General features: G+C 38.9%; 1 protein-coding gene across 2 annotated transcripts; it reads left to right on the forward strand.

Moving 5' to 3' along the window:
• The first annotated feature begins 1,814 nt into the window (after positions 1-1,814).
• LOC119651083 (gamma-interferon-inducible lysosomal thiol reductase) lies at positions 1,815-20,900 on the forward strand. 2 transcript variants are annotated; one of them, XM_038054429.1, is made up of 4 exons: positions 1,815-2,131; positions 2,193-2,363; positions 19,264-19,440; positions 19,522-20,900. In XM_038054429.1, exons 1-4 carry the CDS (start codon positions 2,027-2,029, stop codon positions 19,768-19,770), a joined length of 702 nt encoding a protein of 233 aa, XP_037910357.1. In that variant the 5' UTR covers positions 1,815-2,026; the 3' UTR covers positions 19,771-20,900. The 2 variants fall into 2 exon arrangements, with proteins under 2 accessions (XP_037910357.1, XP_037910358.1); XM_038054430.1 differs by having other exon boundaries at positions 2,199-2,363.
• Positions 20,901-22,971: the final 2,071 nt, after the last annotated feature.

Genomic DNA, 22,971 nt, shown 5'->3' on the forward strand with positions numbered 1-22,971 from the left:
ATCGGTTAGCTTCTCAGCAGCATTCGATCTGTGCAGGGAGCGCATGAGCGTTCCATGAGATAATGCGCAAATCGTTAACGACTGTCGTTGCCGCGTTCGTTGTTGTAAAATTCATCCTGTCCAAAGCCACGGAAGGCTTCGTAACATCGTTTTTCGGTGTAGGGCTGTCGGCCCTACTCAATCCCCAACCTGGAGGACCAGTTGATACATTTCATCCCGTTTTTAGGCGAGGGAGAATCGCCTTCATCCTTCTCCGTCTACAGTATTTCATGTGAAGGTGGAAATAGGGTTTCTTGGTGTTGGTTCAGCAGGCGTTTCCCATGTTTTTTTGCTCCATCGTGGGTATCAATCCACGTTTCGCCCTGGGACCTATACTACCCTTTGACCGATTTTGGTGGAAATTAATATGAAGTTTTAAAGTGCTGCTCAAATAAGGCTTGATAAAAGTCGGTTGGATAAATAGTAACGGAGCTATAATCAAAATAATCTAATTGCCTGATTTTTTTAAATAAAAATCAATAAAAACAAAATCCGATTTTCCGAAGTAAGTCGAATCCTTTGAGAATCTACTGTATTTAGCCCCTTGCAATAATTTCTGAAAATTTGGTAGATATAGAAGGGAAGGCGGGGGGCGCACATCGGTGTTATATAGCTTTGGTTTCTTACCTTACCTTTCATCCTCACCTCACCCCAAATTTCATGTCAAACGGCCTTGACTGAAGGAATTCGGAGGTTGAAAGCTTGACTGGACTATTAGCTTTTTTAATTATTTGTATATCAGCATCAATTACTCGTGACAGACTAATGTATTTGTATATGCTAATGAAGTTTGCGTACCAGCAGCATTCAATTGACGTATGTATGTATCTGCACTTATGCTTTTGTAAACCGACAGTTTCAATGTTAATATTTTGAAGAAATTTCGATATTGATTCGACTTCAACACAGACTAAGACACAGAGTCATTGCATGGATACAAAACTCTCATCTGAAATCATGTTACTGCCTGCAGGCCATACATGCTGGATTGAGAAACTACAAAAACGTTTGCGGTTTCATTCAGCAAACATTGGTAATGCTGCAACGTCAACTTAATTTGGATCCTTTTGTCCTGTTTGAAGTCCACGGGCCGTTCCGTCTTATCTTTTAGGTTAATCCATATATTGCCTTGGAGGGTGCTCTTTTAACAGCAAAATGTAGATAAAATACGCTTAATAAATACTAGATAAATGTTGAATGCAGAATGAAATATGAATTGCCAAATATTTGGAAAATCGAACCCAAAATAATAGTTTAATTCATTCATTGATTCATGAACACATGACGAAATTTAGCACTTCTTTTGTCGTTTGCATCAAATGCGCCGGAAAATAATGGTGCTTATTATCTGCAAACTGCTTGCTCGAATGATTGAATGTGGAATTAGTGAGTGATAAGAGCAAACAGTCAACAATTTGAGTTATATTTTTTTGAGAATAATAATTTGAAACCCACTGTATATCTGCTGTACATTGAACGGCATTATTATAATAATATTCTATATAATTATTCCATCGGTATTTTTTACCAGTCTTTTCTCTTTTTCTCGTTCAGTTAGAAGTTGGTGATCACGAATCTATGATTTTGACCGTTTGCGGTATTTTCGCCACCAATTGATCTAATGTATAAAATGGCCGGCGTTTCCGTAATATTAACGGCAGCGAACTTCTCCGCAAAACCCACCGGAAATAGAAGAAAAATGTCGGTGTTATCAGTGAAATGCTTAACAGAATCCTCCTACGAATGAGACCTGTCACTTTTACAAATACGGAGAAGCTGTCAGAAGTAAACATAACCTGGTGATGGGTTGGATGTTGGTAGATGGCCGCTCTTATTAGTTTATCACTGGTGAGACGATCATAGGGGAAGGTTGATAAATACTTGCGATTTAGTGCTTCAGTGGTTCTTCCTGAAACAAATAGAAACTCCCCAATTCTCGTATTGTCGCTCACAACGAAATAACAAGCTCACAAATCGACAAAGCAAAATGCTAGTAAATACGCCACGGAAACGCTTTTTGTTCGTGATTGTTGCCGTGTTGATCATTTGGCAGGTGATGCGCTTTTTGCCGCAATTCCTATTCGGACCACCTGTGAGTATAGTATGTGGGCAATTCGAAGGGAAATATTTGAAGGTTTCTTTCATAAATCGAGATACAGGAGGATCTGATTATTCGTCACCCGGGCGCTCCCGTGATGGTAATGGTCTACTACGAGGCTCTTTGCCCGGATTCAAAAAATTTCATAGTGAAACAGTTGCAGGCGACGTACCGAAGGGCGCCCGAGCTGATGGAGGTGCAGTTCATCCCGTATGGAAAGGCTTCGGTGAGTAGAATTTGCATATCAATTTCTAGTAATTCATTTGACAACTTTGCTAAAATACTGCTTGGTTGGTGTCCGCCACTTACGTGTTCAACTTTATCTCGTAGAAAAATGAGAGTGAAATTTTATGTCTTGTATATGTGTAAATTTAGCTCCCTGATAAATTATCTTGACATTCTGGACTTCTTGTCAATACCGTGCATCACTTAATGAAATTTTGCCACTTTTTTCCTCATTGCCCCGCGCCCGAGTTTACCTCAATAGTTAACACAATTTATCTACTTTTTCGTGTAGACTTCCGTCAAGTTAACATATTGAGTTCAATTCATAATTATCGGTATCATGACAGTGAATATGAAGCAAAAAACCATGTCACGGGCAATCAGCAATAAACGTGCATAATTGCGATTGCTCACTTTCCCGTTTTCCTCGCTTTAATGAACTTAGTATCACAAGTGAAGTAGTTTATGAAACATCGCGGTAAGTTTGATAGTTCGATTTTATGAGTTTTTTCTCCACGTTGGTCAGCGCCTTCGGAATCAGTTTGTTTATGCATAGAAGACGTTCGCATAGCAATAAGCGAGTTCCTCTGTTTATGAGTTGAACTAGAATTCAAGTAGTTCCGCAGATTAATTGTAATTTCCGATCGAGAGAATAATAGGAATTATTGCGGGTGAAGCAATAGATGCACGGGCCTCTCTTTTAATTACATCGAGGCTTTAGAATGGTTTCCCTTATTTTTGAGGTTTTGTATCTCGCAATTCAATTTGTTGAGGAACCGATTGAGACTATTGTCAGGAGATTTGGCATGAAATCGCTTCATCAAAAAATAAGATGAAAATCGTAGTGACGCTGTCATATAAATCCTTTTCTGCAATGCAACCATTATTAAGAAGTTACACTTTTGGAAACGTCTAACAAAAACTTTTTAAGCGTTCGAATAAATGGAGAAATAAATGAAGCGATAATCGAAAACAGGATGAATGATACTGCAGTAGAGTTTCGCTTCAAGACGTTTGTTGATGTGTCAATCACAAAGGAGCGCCACTTCATCTAAGGGTATTCCTTTATTGGCTCATTAAGATTACGCTTTAGAAACTTCTTAGTATAGGCTAATAGTCGAATCAAATGAAGGTTGCATATTTTGACTGATAGCCATTTGTTTTTTCCTCAATGGGAAGTTTCTCCTATTTTCATCATCATGGGTGCAACAACCGGTATCCGGTCTAGGCCTAATAAGGAACTCCTGACTCCTGGTTTTGCGCCGAGGTCCACCAATTAGATATCGTCTTCTTTTTTACCATAGATATTGCTCTTATAGACTTTTCGGGATCATTCTTATACATACGGATTAAGTGACCCGCCCACCGTAACCTATTGAGCCGGATTTTATCCACTACCTGACGGTCATGGTATCGCTCATAGATTTCGTCATTATGTAGACTACGGAATCGTCCATCCTAATGTAGAGGGCCAAAAATTTTTCGGAGGATTCTTCTCTCGAATGCGGCCAAGAGTTCGTAATTTTTCTTGCTAAGAATCCAAGTCTCCAAGGAATAGATGAGAACTGGCAAGATGTAGATGTACAGTAAGAACTTTGACCCTACTGTGAGACGTTTCGAGCGGTACAGTTTTTGTACGCTGAAATAGTGTTTCGCTAATCAGAAATGCCGGAAGCTCGCGCTTCGGGTATAAAGGTTTTGCGTTCATCTTATATAAGAAACTTCAATGCACATTTTTCTATGCGTATATAGCTACAAATCCAACATAATCCTTCATATTTTTACAAACTCAAGACATGCGTACATATTACAACCATAGATATTATCCTCACCCTAAACAAACATTCCCGAATACTGTACCTATATATGCACATATATAAATTGATCGTACCCATATTTTCGATTTACTTCGTTCGCAAAAGCATACTTATGTACATATATAGCACGTATAGTAAGTGCGGTTGATTTAATGTACCAATATATCTGTCTGGATTAGACACTACACGCAAACTTCATTAGCACGCATATACTATATACCTACATACATACACACATGTCTGCTTAGAATATTTATATACAAATTACTCAAAAAACTAAAACAAATTAACTCTTTGAGATCCCATTCATAAGAACTCATTTCGTCGTGGTAAACGACGAATTGATGTGATGATGACGTCATGCAGGTTGTAGAGTGCACGAAATTCACAAAAAAATGGCAAAGTTTCACCCTATAACGGTTAGACTTTCTTCAAACTTGGCCAAATTGTGCAGTATGTCTTATACCCATGCCAAATTTTATACTTCTGGGATGGACATAAGGGGATTGCCGGGTAAATTTTTAAAATGTGGAAATATACTATTATTAGCTTTATTTGCGTAGATATCGGAACCGGACGTATTTGAGGCCTAGATTTCGTAGAGATGCACCACTGTGATTTTTTTTCAGATTTTTCGGTTGGATAGGCTCTGAGAACGAGACCTGTTAGATTTTTAATGGTCATATTTTGAGCACTCGCTCCCCCATATCAAATATGGAACCACCTTCGAAAAGTACTAATTGAGCTCTTTCATTTGATACCCCGCATGGCCACATTCTGTGAAAAAAACTTTTTAACCCTCCATTCACATGTATACGGAGCCCCCCTAAAACTTAACACAAAATGGCGCCACTTATTGTGTGTGAAGGGAACAGCAGATCACATACTCTCACCGTTTTCCGTGACAATAGGTCCAGTCGTTTCCGAACAAATCGGGTGAGACAGATAGACAGACACCGACTCGATTCTAATTATAGAAATTAGTTACAACGTCATCAGGTACTGCTGCTTTTTCTTGGTTTAATCGCTTAATTTCTTTTTTCTGTTGAAATGCCAGGACCCGTTCTACGTCAGGATTAACGGGGCGTCCCTATAGATCCAAAACAAATTGTAACCTTTTTTTCACCGAACATGGTATATAAAAGGTCTCGATTAGTACTTTCCAAAACTGGCCTCATTTCTGACATTTGACTCAAGAGGGGGATGGTAGGTACTGTAAATTGACAATTTATTTCAACGAGCCATTTGCAAAAACTATCACTATTCCTATCGATTTCAATGTTCAAACCAATCTTGGGAAGTGAATTCTCGTTAGCGCGGATTGCGTGATTATACCATCGAAGAGATTGCAATTTTCCTACGATCGGTGCAACCCCGGGTCGATCACGGATATCTTCATTTCGGATGTGATCACGGCGAGTTACATAATTGATCCAACGTAACATTTATATCTCCATTACCACGAGACGCCGTTCAGTGTCCTTTATAGTCAACCAACATTCAGAATCGTAGATTGCGACCGGGCGAACAGCGCTGCTGTAAATTTTCGATTTGAGACGTTCGCTGATGCGTCGATCACAAAGGGCACCAGTTATGGAACGCACGCAGTTTATCATTGGCTGATAGTATTGATCCGAGATACTTAAATCGCTCAGTTCTGGGCAGGATACTACCACTGACAGTGTTTCATTACGATCGGCTGTAAATAATTCTGTTTTATTCGGATTCAATTTGAGGCCGTATTGCATGATGCGACCATTTCATTTTTGAACAAGTTGCTCGACATCAGGTTTGTTTTGAGACCCTAGCAAAACATCATTGCCATAAAGCAGCATATACGACTGATAGACGTTGGATGTCTCGAGTGATAGTGTCCATAACAAGTATAAAGAAGCCTCCTTGATGACAACCGATAGAGACACGAAGCGGTTTTGATGTACCCGCCACACTTCGAAACTTAATTTTCGGATCGCGGTAGAGCAATTTAATCCAGCGCAGTCAAACACCTTTTCTCAATCCAGAAATGCAATGTAAAGAGTGCAATGCTTCTCACGGTGTTTCTCCATGAGTACCCGGTAGCATGTATTGCGTCAGTAGTACCGCAGTTTTCGACAAATCCGGCTTGATTCACGGCTATTTGAACGATGTCACTGTGCTGTTGTTAATAATGCGTTCAAGAATTTTCATGGTATTGAACAGCAACTGTATCGGATGGTAATTTAAACAATCTGCTGGACTACTTTTCTTTCTCCATATCGGAACGGTAGTGGTTTTTTACCAGTCACTTTGAGTTCCACCATCCTCAATAACCTGATTGACGAACCCACTGAGATACGGTGTTGGGTTCCAACTCTTCACTTTCCAGAACTCAAGAGTGATGTCGTCAGGTGCTGTTACTTTCCCTAATTTCATTCATTTTATTGCTTCCTCGACTTCAGTGGCGCTGACAGGTGAAATTGTTCCAAATTTCGGCAGTGCTTTTGGAAGTGGAGGATGAGCAAATTCTTCCGTTGAGTTCTGCTTGAAATATCCCCGTCATCTATTCGGCGCGGTTCGTCGATAGGTAACCAAAGTATATCTGTAGTATATCTTCTGTGGATTGGTGTCGGCTTTTGACAATCGATACAGATCTCTCTCGCCATCCCGAGTGTCCAGTTTATTATAAAGATCTTTGTAATGGGCCGCTGGAATAAAAGAGATGTCTTTATTTTCTGTCCGAATGGCATTCTTGTAAATTTGTCAATTGGCTAGCATTTTATCGTCGAAGCAATGGTAGAGGCATTTATTTTCACGGACCTTCATTTGGACATCGTCATTCCAAAGCCAAGTATAGCATAGGCCGCTTTGTAAATCATGTCCACGATTCACCTTATCTCCGTCCTGAGAACAGCATGACCGTCCAGGTTACCACGGATTGGTGGCTCCATTTTTACCAAGTTCAAAGCACATAACCGTTACAAATTATATTGAATAAGCGACTTTGTTCGAATCTTCGTCCATGTTTCCGACGTGACTCCCATAGTGGCTTCTGCTTTTTAATTATTTGTAAACAAAAATGTACATTTTGCAATAAGTCGGGAAACCAGAATCTTGACGCTTCAGATTAAAAAAGTTTTGTTTCCCTAAGTGAGGAACTATGAGCGCACGACAGTTAAAAATTCCATTGCCCTCAATTTTTCAAAAAGCCATTCCCACAAATAATTTGATCTAGTCCACCTCACAGCTTCATTTACATATACATATAAATACATACATATGGCTGTCTGATGTGTGTGATTGAAAAACTAAAACGAAATGTTTCCCTGCGACCTCCCATTCACATGAGCTCACTTTATGTGGTATTGAAGAATTGATAGGTTAGGATGACGTATCTTTTTTTTTTTAAATTGTTCGGTTGGATAGGTTCTTAGAACGAGGCCTGTTACACGTTTTCATGGTCATATTTTGAGCCCTCGCTCCCCTATCTTTCACCCGATATCAAATACGGAGCCAGTTTCGGAAAGTACTAATTGAGCTTTTTCATTTGATACCCCACATGACCACATTCTCTGAAAAAAAGTGTACACCCTCCATTCACATGTATTGGGAGCCCCCTTAAACTTAGCACAAAATGGCGCCACTTGCTGTATGTAAAGGGAACAACTGTCACACTGAGAATCTTGGTTTTGTTGATATTCGTCTTCAGTTCTATTTTGCCTCCTTTGTTTCAGGAAATTAACGGTGTTGATTATGAAACTGAAGCACAGTCTCACTGAAAATAGAAATAGAGAAATCCAACAATAGGAGCCAAGAGATTGTGTGGAGTATACAGAATACAACCCTAGTGGACTTTCTTGCTTTGGTAGATAATAGCTATTAGTTTCTCCAAAATGCCTCTCCTGCATGAACCATGAAGCGGTGATCCGAACTCCACACACTGCGTGACAATGATCCAAAGAGTGTTAACCGTCAAGTTCAACAGCTTGATTCCGTTTCAGCTCGTTGATAGCCAAAATAATTTGACTTCTGTTTGGGGGAGCAGTCGTATCCGCATATTACGAAGGCTTGTGATCCATCTATCATCTATCCACCTTTTTAGCTGCTCATTGCAATGGATGGGAAGCGAGTACAGGATTTAAATATCTAGTCCTAGACATCATCATCATCAACGGCGCAACAACCGGTATCCGGTTGTATCCAACCGGTGTACGCCTGCCTTAATAAGGAGCTCCAGACATCCCGGTTTTGCGCCGAGGTCCACCAATTCGATATCCCTTAAAGCTGTCTGGCGTCCTGACCTACGCCATCGCTCCATCTCAGGCAGGGTCTACCTCGTCTTCTTTTTCTACCATAGATCCATACGATGAGACGTTTCGAGCGGAACAGTTTTTGTAAGCTGAAATAGGCTCTGTTGGCTGCCAACAACCGTGCGCGGATTTCATCATCGTAGCTGTTATTGGTTATGATTTTCGACCCTAGATAGGAGAAATTATCAACGGTCTTAAAGTTGTAGTCTCTTATCTTTATTCTTGGTTGTTCGTGCTGATGTTGCCACCATATATGATACTTTGTCTTGCCTTCATTGATGTGCAGCCCAAGATCTCGCCTTAATTGCCGCCTGCTCGATCTGGATGAAGGCAGTTTATACGTCTCGGGTGGTTCTTCCCATGATGTCGATATCGTCAGCATAGGCCAGTAGTTGGGTGGACTTAAAGAGGATCGTACCTCTTGCATTTACATTAGCATCACGGATCACTTTCTCGAGGGCCAGGTTAAAGAGGATGCATGATAGGGTATCCCCTTGTCGTAGACCGTTGTTGATGTCAAATTGTCTTGAGAGTGATCCTGCTGCTTTTATCTGTCTCGCACATTGGTCAGGGTCAGCCTAGTCAGTCTTATAAATTTCGTCGGGATATCGAATTCTCTCATGACCGTGTACAGTTTTACCCTGGCTATGCTATCATAGGCGGCTTTAAAGTCGATGAAGAGATGGTGCAATTGATGTCCATATTCCAACAGTTTTTGCATCGCTTGCCGCAAAGAGAAAATCTGATCTGTTGCTGATTTGCCTGGAGTGAAGCCTCTTTGGTATGGGCCAATGATGTTCTGGGCGTATGGGGCTATCCGGTCTAGCAGGATAGCGGAGAATATCTTATAGACGGTGATACCTCTATAATTGCTGCACTGTGTGATATCTCCCTTTTTATGTATGAGACAAATAATGCCTCTTTGCCAGTCGTCAGGCATTGATTCGCTGTCCTACACCTTGAGCACAAGTTGATTAATGGTGTATTTTAACCAATTCGGCTGTAATTCCATCGGCTCCTGGCGACTTATGATTTTTAAGCCGATACCGACTGTTTCTCCAATACCTGGTGGTGGCAGTATTTGTCTGTCGTCTTTAGTTGGCGGGACCGCAGATCTTTATCGCATAAAATTCAATGTACATATGATGAGGAATGATATGGAACACATGAACTATTCTAGATTTTTTAATAAAAATAGAGAAAAATATCATGTCATCGCTATTTGCATTTTGTACAGTGGAGTTAATCAATTTTTTGTTGAAAATAGAAATTTTTTTTTAGTTGTTTACTGTTCAGTGTGTGGGTACTATAAAATAAGAAAAGTTATTTTCATTCCAAATATTCACTAGAAACAATTAAACTCGGGAAATATTTTTTGTTGGTCTTTGGCGATGGAGTTATTAACTCTATGTGTAGCGAATGTTGTAAATGAGAAAGTAAATGGATTGTAAATGGAAACTAGTCCACATTTATATCAAAAAAGCAATAATAAAGCAATCGCAATCATCCAAATGAATATAATTAAAAGCGTGTTTGCTTTAGGAAGAATTCCCGTCGTAGCGGAAGGTCGAGGTGCAAATCTTACTGGTGACAGAGAGATTTGTTATCGTGATTGGATGTTGGATACCAGGTGATTCATACAGCTGTGAATGAGTACCTTAGTCAAATCAGGGTAATAATCTCGGGCGAGCGCAATGCTGACCACATTGCCTCCTGCAGGGTACGGTAATCCTGTAGTGTAGTGTTACGGTCTTGAATGAAGTGCTCTAACACACTTCAACGCCTTGATCCAATATGAATTGTTACGTCAACTTTGGGTACCTTCTATTAATTATCCTAAAATCTAATCTTGAATTAATTATCTAAAAGATTTAGTATTCGTTGTTGTTGATCCTGTTCCAAATTTCCGGACTTCATTTTTTCGGACTGCATTTGCATTGCATTTCTCAAAATATCCTCTGCTTTTCACTTCATTCGCTTTTTATACTATGATAAACTTTAGTATAATTCCATAATCTTGAAGTTTTCAAAGTCCATATAGCCGAAGGCTATTATTGTTCGTTTGCTATATTGGCATCACGAAATTGGCTTTTAACTCTGCTCTTAGCAGTTAACTACAAGACGTTCCCTTTTTACTCTTGCATTACCTATTTCTTCCGGGTAACCCTCCGCAAACCCTTCTTGTTTGCTTTTTATACAATTTCCCTTTGTGTCTTTACTTATTGAAATTAGAACATTTTCTGTTCAAATAGTGAAACTTAGTAAATTTTCAACCTATTCATCTGTCACTTTCAAATAACTTCACGGCCTATTAAAATAGCCCAGGAAATTCCAACCTATTAAATTTAAATTCATTGATTCAGTTCTACCGAAACAAAAGAATATTAATTGAAAATTTATCTGAACAAAACCATTTTTATGGCAAGCACGATATCAAGAAACAATATTCCACAATAGCAACAATACAATATTTACTTGTTCAACAGCTGCTTTAATAATATGACTTTTTTGTTGCATTTATGGTGAATTCTGCGTGGTGTGAGAGATAAAAAATTCAATTTGTTTATCACAAGTCGGGAAACCGGAAGCTGGGCGCTTCAAGTATGAAAGGTTTTGTTTGCTTTTTGTGTGAGTATATTTGAGTGTAGAACTATCCCGTTTGTACGTAGCCCGTTAAGAATATGCATTTAGCATGTCAGATTTAGTACTTCGGGTTGTAAATTTACACAGCAAAGACAACTTTGAGCTAGTGTAACTTTGTTACTAATAGTATGATTTTGAACAAACTTGGAGATAATATGGTTCATATTATATTTTATACTACTGCCAATTTTTATAACTAATATTTTAGTAATTTCTGCGTGAAGATCGGTTTCTGTGGATTTGCCCTAGAGATAGGCGTGTTGATACTAGATCTGCAGTACGTGCTCGAGAGTCCTTCGCGGATTTTTCGGTATGAAAACCATGCGCACCGTGCAGGTTGGAGTAAAGCCCGGTGCAATGGCAGTGGTTTCCAGGCTGGACACTGCTAGTCTGTCGCTTCAACGCCGGATGTGCCCGCTGTTGGTTTCATTACAGCGGTCCTACGGCTGGCACCAAATGTACTTCCCCCGACGACTACTGCCATAAACATATTTTCTTCCTCTGTCGTCAGTTGGTTTTTAAATTGGAATTCAAGTCTTGGTTCCGCGGATTTTCCGCGAAAAATGTCCACCTTGACTAACGGTACTAGGGTAAGGGTCTTACTTAAAACTGAAGGTTTCTAAGGTATTCAGAGGTCCAACACTAGAGACAAAGCTCGCCAATGGCTGCGTAGCCCCTGGCGTATCCATCTTAGCTTCGGGTCCTATAAGCACCTTTTGCAGTACAGAGTGACTATCCCTGGACTGTTCATTGGGATCTTCTCTAGCCAGATGCGCTCACCCTAAAACATGACCAGCAGATAAGCAGATCACCATCAGTTGAGTAAACCTACTCTCAGCTCGATCCTACAGACTCTTGGTCCGTCTGACAAGGTCGCGTGAGGACTTATCGAACTAGGCAACCTTAACCTGAAGCATAATCAGACTAGGTCGTCGCTTGCCCATAAAGTTGTTGTGAAAATGTTTCGTCGATTCAATCTATGTCGCACATGCTATTACTTTTTTGTGTTAATCAAAATCTGTAATAAAACTCCACCATAGTTTGTATCCAACATGAATTTCTTTCGACAACAACACAATACAGTTTCACACTGCCAGATATTTCTCTCCACTAACAGTTTTAGTGACGTTTTGATTTTGAACAAACTTGGATTAGGTGTTTACTAAGGCATTCCCGAGAAGCTCATAATTATGATCAAAATGATATCATTTCGACACAAATTTTCAGTTTCTTCAGGAGACCAGACCCAGAAGAGTTCTTCGAAGCGGTATTCTGTGGTCAATGCTTTTAGTATGAATCCTCCTCCTATAAACAAAAATGGGGATGGGGGAATGGGCAATGGAAAATACAAAAGTATACACATTTTCTAAATATATTATGGCAGCTTGAAAATTCAATATTTATCATTATGGATAAGCTTTGGTTTTCTTAAAAAAGAAGTAAAAGTTTCAAATGGTTCCTATGAATTGAATGCCATATGATCCGAAAAAGCCCATTGGCTGCAGCATGCAATTAACTATCACCCAAAAATTATGTTCAATTTGGTTCATACCGTGACATTGTGCAGCTGAAAGGCGAGAATTTTAAAGAAAGTTTGTAAAGTACGCTCCTTGCTGTTGTCTCAAAGACAGATCGTCCTGCACTGGCTACATCAACACTCCGCATATCATGTAGTAGCAGTACGATCGATTTCGAGAACGCTTTCGACATCGTCAACAGGAATTATATCTGGGGTGTTCTATGCAAGAGGGGCATTCCAGAGAAACTAATAGCTATTATGAAAGCGACATATATAAAATCTCAGAAGAATTTAAGGTCCAGAGCGGTAACGGTTCTTGTTACCGGTAATGTTCTTCATGCTAGTTTGTCCGCAGGACATGGAGGGCTTTAGTGGACTACGACATCTTTCCTTAAATACCTTGAGTACGTTGATGAAATAAACAACGGATCTTGAATTTTAGTTAACAAAACCAAGGTTCTCAGTATAATTAATGAACAAAGCATACGATGATGTGATACAATTCCGGACGAAGAACTTCGTGGGTGCACAAGCCAGCTAGTCGTAGACGTGTTGATCAGATGGCAGAAGTTGCAGCGGATAGGTCAGACATTAAGTTTTATTGCTGACTATGCCATACATTCAGATCATCCAAAAAGTGAAATGGGTGACGTTTTCAGAACCTATTCAATCGAAAAATCTTAAAAAAGTAAAATGATGAATCGATACGAAATCTAGGTCTCAAAATACATCCCGCTCCGCACAAATAAAGTTAATAATAGTACATTATCATATTTTAAAAATTTACCCGAAGTCCTCCCTTAAGTAAGAGAAGAAAATTCCTGTGGATTCTCCCGATTTATTTAGTTACTATTGGGTGATTTACTCCATGTCTCCAGCTAAAACTTCGAAGGTTCTCCAGTTCCACATGTTTTGGTGCTATGTTATGGATGGATTTGCCTTTTCTTTTAAGTTAGACTCTGCGCAGTATCAGCAAGTATTGCATCACTTATCATATTTTTCTTTATTTTTAATAATCGTTGGCGCAACAATCCATATTGGACCAGGGCTTTGAAGTGTGTTAGGGCACTTCATTTAAGACCGTAACGGTACACTATAGTACACTGTAGGAGGCAATGTGGTTAGCATTGCGCTCGCCTGAGATTATTACTCTGATTTGTCTCAGGTACTCGTTCACAGCTGAGTCGACTGCTGATCCGACATCCAGTCACGATAACAAATCCCTCTGCCAACAGTGAGATTTGAACCGTGACCTTCAGCTACGACAGCCCAGCGCTCTAACCACTTGAGCCACCCGGGCACTCTTTACTTTTACAGTAACAATATTTTATTCAGAAAAACTCGACTTACAGAATTCAATAATACATTTAAATATCTGGAGTTCAATCTATACAATTTCGTTTGAAACTTCTCTTAGTTTATTGTTGAGTATATACTGATTAATGGTGCAATCCTTTTAAGGGGGTCATCCCGTGTGAAGGCCGTTTTTTTGCCTTTTTTTGAAAAATTATTTTGAAGGGCTGGATAAAGATAGAAACGTGATTTTTTCACCATATGTTTATTGATATCTCTAGTATATGTGATAAATTTTTCAGCTTAATTTCGTAGCTAGTTTTCGGAATAGGTGTTATTTTATGCACCCATCTCCAAAAAAAGGTGTTTTTCTGCTGCCACGCTGGAGGGCGCTGTGTTTGTCTGAGGGAAAAAAACTAAACGGCATTTTAATGTGGACAATATTCCACGGTCCGCAAACTAGGATAATTAGAAAATATTAAAAGGTAAATTTTTGGTGGGGTTTTAAACTTAATTTTTTGGATTTTGGTGTTTTTTTACGGCTTTTTTTATGAATAAAAAAAAAACTACCCGTCCGATTGCAATTATCCTAGTTTGCGGACCGTAGAAATATGTACTAAAGAAGCCGTGAAAATTTCAAAGAATTTGGTTAGATAGATTTTGAGCTATGGTGGCAGCCGATTTTCAAAATGCAGTTTCGAGAAAAACGCATTTGAAAATTTAAATGTGATTATCAACAGTAAAATTTTAGCTCATCGTTAATCTGCTATACCTGCTCCATAGAGAGCACCCTCCGTTTCTTCAAAAAAGTCTTGTAAGGCCGATTGTTGCTCTCTGGTGTCAATTATGGCTCTTTTAGCGAGGTCAGTCGATCGTCGTTCGGACCGCCAAATTCGCGCTTCATTATGGCGGTCGGCATAAACCTGACATATGTGACCAACTTGACATCCCATTGTCACTAGGATTTTGAGATTGCCATTTAATCCTTCGTTGAAAATAATTACTGCTCGAAAAGTGGCTATTTCTACGACTTTGGCCCCAGAATGAAGGTGTTTAAGAGCGAAAGTCCAGATCAATGCATTTAACGACTCATTGTTATTCTGGGTCTCTGCTCCTAAACATCTGTTCAAGAGATCATCTCGTGACAAATCTTCGTAGATTGGTTTGATGACTGTGTGAACTTCTTCAGTCAAAGGTGCCTTCTCGTGGTGAAAACTATCCAGTTCTCCTTTAGCTTCCGCTTTGCGCCATTTGCACCAACTGCTCTCGCCTGCTGGACAATTTTGATGCTGAGGATTTTCGTCTGTAGAACATTTATGGAAGAAAGTTTTCCAAATTTCTTGCTTCATTCCTTCTATCGAATTTGCGTGTCGACGAATGGCCAGCCCAGAGAATGTAGTTAGGTCGTTAATAACCTTATCAGTAAGTTTTCCAGCCTCTTTTCCACCAATGCCTTTGTGATTCTTCTTTGCACTTCTAAGCCGCGTTCCCATTTTTTTCTCGACATGTCCTTCGTATTCCTTTTTTACTACTACGTATACAGAAATTTGCAGAAATATCGGAGAAAACTCCAGCAAAATCCAATATACAATATACAAAACTTGTCGCAATTGGAACATCCATGTTCATGCTTGCTAAAAGTTTCTTTGCTGATGTTGATGCGAAGTCCTTTTTCTTCTCTAATAAGTATCGATTCCCATGAAATACTCGTTTTTTAGTGCGAGCATGATGTTGAACGGTAAAGCAATCTCCCTTCGTACGATCCATTTAAAAAAATCACTGAACACACAAACAGCACAATACTTACTACAAAATATAATTGAGTATAGCTTGAAAGCCTTTCAGTGCTCACTCTAGACTGGATTATCCTTTTTATTCCAAACAGCAAATAAGTTTAAACAATTGATTGGTTTTTCATTCTTTTATATTTATACCTGTGTTCGAATTTATAAGGCTCAGGTAAGAAACTAACAGGTAAAAAAAGATTCCATGCTCTTTCTCATCGAGTACTCTAGCCGCTGCTGCAAACTCCTTACCTGTTTAATCCTGTAATTTCTCAAGGACTCGGAATATCGGAGAATCCCTTTGCCCACATATTCTCCACTATATATAGTTACAATTCATGCGAAAAAAAAAATCGATTTCTCGAACCCGACACACGGGATGACCCCCTTAAGGAAAAGTGAGCAAAAATTATCTTATCTTATATGTCAACCTTAAATAAAATAAAAGCAGATTAAGAAAATACCTTAATCTAACAAAAACCATAATCACAGATTTCTGTTCGTAAAGCACAGTTCGAATATCATTAGTTACTCTAAAGAGCTGAGAAGTTGAGAGACCACGTCGAAAACCAAAACTGAAAATTTGGGATGATTTTATTTCTATCGGAGTTTGGTTGAAATTTTGTGGACAATTTGTTTTCGAATAATTTGTTCATAGTTGGCAGCAAACTTATTGGGCGGTAGTTTTTCGGGTTAGATTTGTCTTTTCCTGCTTTGGCTATCGGGGTAATGGTCGTCATTTTCCAGGTTACTGGGAAATGCGAAAGTTTAAGGCAGGAGTTAAAAATGAATTAGAGAAGAAAAATAACTTCCCATGAAAAATTCTTTAGCACAACAATAGGGATTTTATCATGATTTTCTGCGGTTTAAAATTCTGCTCAAATCTATTGGTTTACAAAGGTGGTTAGCAGGAAGGGGCGTACTCCTGTTTATTTGTTGGACGGTTTGTTCAACGAGAATATCATTTGCTCTATTGCCTAAGTGGGCGGCTATCGAGCGGCTGCAAGTTGTCATCAGATCGTAGGGTTGGGATTGTCTGATTTCTATTTGTTAAGTTTTGTGTGAAACAAACCGTCATTAAAATCGTTTTAATGTCTGTCTGTCTGTCACACTCGATTTACTAGGGAATGGTTAAACCGATTGTCACGAAATTTGGTGAGGTCATGTGACCTGTGTGTCCCTTTACAGTGAGTGGCGCCATTTTGATCTTATTTTTGATATTAGGTGACACATAGGGGGGAAAGGGCTCATATTATGTGCTACAGAATGTGAAACAGGTCTCGTTCTCAGAGTCTCCCCAATCGAAAAATCTGAAAAAAATTGCAGTGAAGCATCTATATGAAATGTCGGCCTCAAAACACATCTCGTTTGGATATCTGCACAAATTAAGTCATAATAGTATATTTCCATATTTTTTAAATTTACCCGAAATCCCCTCCTCTTAGGTTCATCCTAGCAACACGAAATGCACGATCTTAGAAAGTTTTATAAAAATCTAACTACTATTAATAAAGTTATAGAAGGGCACATTTGTGTATTTTACGCGATTTTATCGCACTCTAAGACGTGTATGACGTCATTCGTCATATATGTTAAAGTGAACTCATATGAACTGTGGATTCAAGGAATATTTTGTATTGGGTTATATATGAATGGGAAAACATGAATAGGAAACAAAACAAGATGAACACAAAACCTTTATACCCGAAGCATCCAGTTTCCGGTATTCCGACTTGTTTTAATGACTGTAGACTTTTGAAAATTTGTTGGATCCCTTCTCACAGTCTGATAACAAAGTTTTCCATCTCGAGTTGCATAAGGAAAAAAGTTTATGATAGATCAGTGTGTTAAGGTTGTTAAATTCTTCTTTTCGTCTTGACAGTTTCTTTTTTGTATTATCGCTCAAGTTTCGTCATCAAGTGTAAGCTATGAATAATTTATTTTTTTACTAATTTTCAAGGTACTATAATTTGTTGTGTTCAGGAGGTTACTAGTAAAATTAAATAACATGCTATCAGGAATGTGAGGTTCGGTGATGCTGCCTAGGATTTCAATTCTGTTGTTTTTCTTAGATATTTTCTAAATGCACTCCAATTTGTGCGTTTGAGCGTTTCGTGAGTGGGGATCGTTGGGTTTCATTCATCGAGTCGAATGGAGGTCATGACTGAAAGATGGGGTGAATTCAGCGCACATAAGGCACTCACGTTGCCTGTATGGATTTTATCATCGTTAAGGAAAGAGTCGAACTTGGAACCGTAAATCAAAAAGGATTTTTCCAGTCCTGTTTGTTCTTGTGCAACTCCAAAGCCTATGCCTAGCGTTTAAGTCTCCACGTGTTAATAGAGCTGAGAAGCTCAATATCCCCTTTAAAGGAATCTAATTTTTCTCGAGTAAGTTTTGTTCCTGGAAAGTAAATCGTAAATAAATATTTGAACCTGAATTCCAACGGTCTCGATGATTTCAATCTTGGGGACTAACAGTACTGAATGCTGAATAGAGTTTTTAACGCAGAATTTTCGAGTGGCATTTAACCATTTCTGTAATAGCAAAAAGTTCTGCATCAAATTCTGCCGCTATTTTGATTAGCTCATTTGATGTGAAGAGATCATGGTTGGTGTCAGTTGTGGGTGGGGAATCTGTAGTGTTTTTAAAATAAAACAGTAAGTTATTTGATGCAGATTTTCTGAAAGAGAGAGGAAACGATACTGTCCCCCCTAAACTCATCCTCGAATGATGTTACTGCATCCAAGAGGATTCACAGTTCTTACCTTTCAAACGAATTTATAACCGTTCCTGAGAACTTAAAATGTTGTTTTTCTTCCTGAATGGCTTTTATGATTATCAGATATTATATTATCCATCGTAGGGATCTTATATTACAATATCAAAAAAGGGGCAAACCTTGAAATATTCCAAATTGACCGTCTCAATGTCGACAGGTTATGGGTAGGCGTGGAGTGGGGGCTCCCTATAGATGGCACAAACATCATTGACTCTGTTCTATGCTAGCATTCTCTTTGGGTTATTTATCGACAATACATCTTTAACGCTCGAAGTCTGTGGGAGTGCCAACCGGCATAATTTAGGATGGAGTATGTGTCCGGAGGAGGCTGTCGTAAGGAAGGTCGCGGTTCAAATCTAGCTGGCGACAGTAGGATTTGTATCGTGATTTGACGTCGGATACCAGTCGACTCAGCTGTGAATGAGTACCTGAGTCAAATCAGGGTAATAATCTCGGGCGAGCGTAATGCTGACCACATTTCCTCCTACAGTGTTCTGCAGTGTACCGTTACGGTCTTGAATGAAGGGCTCTAATACACTTCAAGGCCCTGATCCAATATGGGTTGTTGTGCCAACGATTCTTATTATTATTATAAAATCACTCCTCGTACAGGCTCGGCTTTTATTGCTGGCCATGTTTGTCATTATTATTTTCAACCCCTTTTTGATCTTACGTAGCCATATGTTGCTGGCTTGTTCATCATATAAAACCCGATGAAAATAGGTTTCGGAAATATTTTTCGAAAAATGTTTATCGAATGACAATTCTTCTTTATAGACTCACGTCCAACCAGATGGGTCACTACGTTTTGAATGCCAACATGGACCTATGGAATGTCAAGCAAATATTTATCATGCATGCGCAATTGAAGCAATTGAGGACGCGCGGGCGAGAATAGATGTTGTAGCATGCATGATTCGCGACAATCAGGCAGCGAAGGAAGCAATGCAAAAGGTAAGTAAGAAAAGAATGATTTTAACATGAACGAGTTGCTTTGGATTCTCCCACGACTTTCACTCTTTTATTGTATTACAGTGCACGCGTGAATATAAAGTTGAGAATAGTGAACTTATTCAGAAATGTTATGAAAGCCCACATGGTGCCGAACTACTTAAACTGCACGGGGATGCAACGAATTCTCTTCGACCTAGAATGAGTTTTGTACCTACAATAACCCTGGATGGATCACAGGGTAGACAGGCGTCTATACTGAAGGATCTCTTTACGGAAGTTTGTAAAGTGGCAGCAGGACGGGGCCCACTTCCTGATGTATGCAAACCGTAAGGAGAGAAACATCAATGCGGCAATGAGTAAATGTTGTTAATGTATTTTTTTAGACTTTGGTATCTATTTTTGTGATAGTTTGTCGGAAATAATTGTCAAGTTTCTCAAAATGTGAAACTTACAAAGGTTTTTATTTTGTTTTATGTAAGATAATCAAATTTACTATGCGTGACGTTCTTGGTATACTTGTGTTGAATATTTGGAGCGTGTTGCAAAGAGAGAGTGCTTTCAAAATCAATTTCGGGTTTCTGAGATGATAAATCTATAAGTCTTAATCTAGTGATAGTAACTGCGGTTATTTCCGGTGACCATCAGGCGATGGTTTCGAAAATGAGAAAAAGCAGGCTATGGAGAAGAAGTATCCGATAACCATCTGTAATGAATGTTTCTAAACTGAAAAGATTTTCAAGGTTCTGAATGCAAAGTATTGCGCGGAAATAACTGTAGCTACCTTAGGCTAATTGAAAATTCCTCTCGCTTAAGAATCTTCATGCACATTTCGCTTGATTTATTTTTACACGCATGTCCGTGCGTAACTCAAACACCGGTAAAACAGACCACCTATTTATTAACTAAACTTTTTACGAGCAGGCGAACAGTACCAACTCAAATTTTATTAATATCTGCAACTTTGAGAATATATTTTCGTTCAGGCACCGAACACTTATTTTGTATGTAATGCATTATTCCAACAAACTTCCATTGCACTGCGTAGTGTGCTGTATAAATCTGTAAGAAATTAAACTAGTGTGACAAGTACTAGTCCGAGTAATGTACAATTCAATTGACAACATTTTTATATGCTTTGAAACATATACAGGACGAATGTTAACATTTTTATCAACATTCCTGAAGGCTACAGAATATAAGCAAATCGTAGTATTGAATAATCGCGAGGTTTAGTTTTTCACACTTTGACGAATAGCTCTCAAAATACCGACTTTTAGTATTTCAAAGGGAAGAGACTATTTTTATCGAGTTTTATAGGCAACTTACAAACCTAACCGCAAAGGAATAGTTTCAAACTTATTGATATCAATGTTGTAGAATAAATGTTTAAACGAACCCTTTTTGTACAATTTGTAGCAATGAATGATTCTGAGAAACAAAAATAAAATTTTAAAACGTCTTATCAAGTGTTCTACAATGTTTTTTTAAGTTATGATACCCCTTAACGGGATATGAAGTTCGGACCCTTGGATTACGCACTATACAGGGTGCGAGAAAATACGATTGATTTTTATTTAAAATAAAACGGCAAAATCAATGTAAGCGTACCAAAAATAAAACGAAGCTGATGGTGACAAGTCTGAACACCGCCTATATTTTTATTTGATTCTTCTATTTTTATGATATTGTTGTCAGGATCCGGTAGCCGTGACGCCTAGGGGTGATTTGCGCGCTGCCCCACATGAGGCTTATAGTAATCAAAGACGTTTTAGGTATTTTAGTTTTTGTGTTCCCGTGGCTAAACAACTTTGATTGCACGACGGTTCCGGTGTAAGTAGCTGGAAATTCCTTTGTGTGTTGAAAATACAACTACTATTTCGTCCTATATACATTGGCGACCATATAAATAGGAAAACAGGAACGAAGGTGAACAATCGTTGGAAGAGCACATACTGACGCACGGAATAAAAAACCTGCGAGTGTGTAGGATAGAATATGTATTTAAGAATATCGAACATATGAAACAAGTCAAAAGAAACGCTAACAAGTTTTACAAAAGTAAAAGTTGCTTCAATCAATGAAACTTTGGCGAGCATGCAAATAAGAATTTTGAAGAAAAAAACACAAAATTTAACAATACCCCGTGATTTAATATTTCCTTGGCCCTTCTTTGTTTTCAACTACTGCTTGACATCGGCTAGGCATTGGTTTGATCGATCGAATGACCACTTTCATTTGTTAACATCGTTCCACATCACCTAACATTATGCAGATCAGAGGTGGCATAGACCATAATACTACGCTAGACACTTTTGAAGTTGTAGTGTTCGCGGCATCGCGACTTAGCCAACATTTCCTTTGCCTTGTCCAGGGACAATCTGACAGGAGAATGCATTCAATGGCAAGCAATAATCCCTTAGGCCCTCCGTCCCTTAGCTTTCCCAATTTACTCCTTTCAACTTCCCAATTCCCATCCCTATATTCATTTACCTCCAACAATTAACACTTAAAATGATTAGTTTTATTTAGTTTCCAAAACAAAAGAACCTAACAATTGGTCACTTTCCACTAAATTCAAGAACCCATTTACATTAGAACAATTTTAAATTTTATTTTTATCAGATTTACAAATAGTGCAACCGAATATTTCCGAGTTATCACAATCTCGGCGTATGCAGGATTTTACCTAATACTAGCACTAAGTGCCAAGAATTTAGGCTCGGACGATCCTACCTTCCTACCTTCAAAAATTAAAGGGGCGCTGGTGGTAGTGGCCGGTGGTAGGTCAATGGGAGAATCCGTCGAAAACTCCTCGCAACATCGAGCATGTATGCAGAATGGTGCACTTTGCTTTCCTTTTGCACTTCAGCTTCTTTATTACAAGCGATATGTCTCATGTTCTTAATCAACGGTAGCTTCACCAGGGTTTTAAGCAGAGTTATGTCGGGGTGACAGAGAAAAATTAATTAATATATATACCTATAATTATAGGTGCTTCTGGGGCACTGTTGGGTACCACTTCTAAATCAATATCTAGTTCGATGCCGTTAATGTTAACAGTTTTGCGAATAATTGCTGTGAGCGTACCTTGGTTTAAACTAGACTGTACGAAAGTCCCAGGACATCATGAGAAGCCACGAGGGATTTAGGTACAATACCTGTAGCTGACAATATTATGGGAACTACAACCACCCGCTCGAGAAGCCAAATTTCTTTGATTTCCTGAACCAATGGTTCACCCTCTTCTTCACCTATTTCCGTTCAATATTGCTATTATGGGGGATAGCAACAACAATAATATAAGCGGAGCGACCCGTCTTGTCAACCAACAGTACGTCAGGCTTGTTATGTGTAGTATGGCGATCAGTCAGAACTTGCCGGTACCAATACATGCTGTAAGCAGAACTATCAAGTACTGCTTGCGGCTCATATAGGTAAACCGGACATGTTCCCGTGATCAGCCCATGCTTATATGCAAGGTTTTGATGGATAACCTTAAATACAGCATTATGCTTGATGTTGTATTGCACC

Source organism: Hermetia illucens, chromosome 3 (genome assembly GCF_905115235.1).
Source record: "Hermetia illucens chromosome 3, iHerIll2.2.curated.20191125, whole genome shotgun sequence".
Taxonomy (NCBI): Eukaryota; Metazoa; Arthropoda; class Insecta; order Diptera; family Stratiomyidae; genus Hermetia; species Hermetia illucens.

What these genes read in the sequence shown, in the direction of transcription:
- LOC119651083 (XM_038054429.1), top strand. Translation starts at nt 2,027, where the DNA reads ATGCTAGTAAATACGCCACGGAAACGCTTTTTGTTCGTGATTGTTGCC. An exon ending in AATTCCTATTCGGACCACCT is followed by an intron (nt 2,132 to 2,192) that starts GTGAGTATAGTA and finishes TCATAAATCGAG; the next exon opens with ATACAGGAGGATCTGATTAT. An exon ending in TCCCGTATGGAAAGGCTTCG is followed by an intron (nt 2,364 to 19,263) that starts GTGAGTAGAATT and finishes TCTTCTTTATAG; the next exon opens with ACTCACGTCCAACCAGATGG.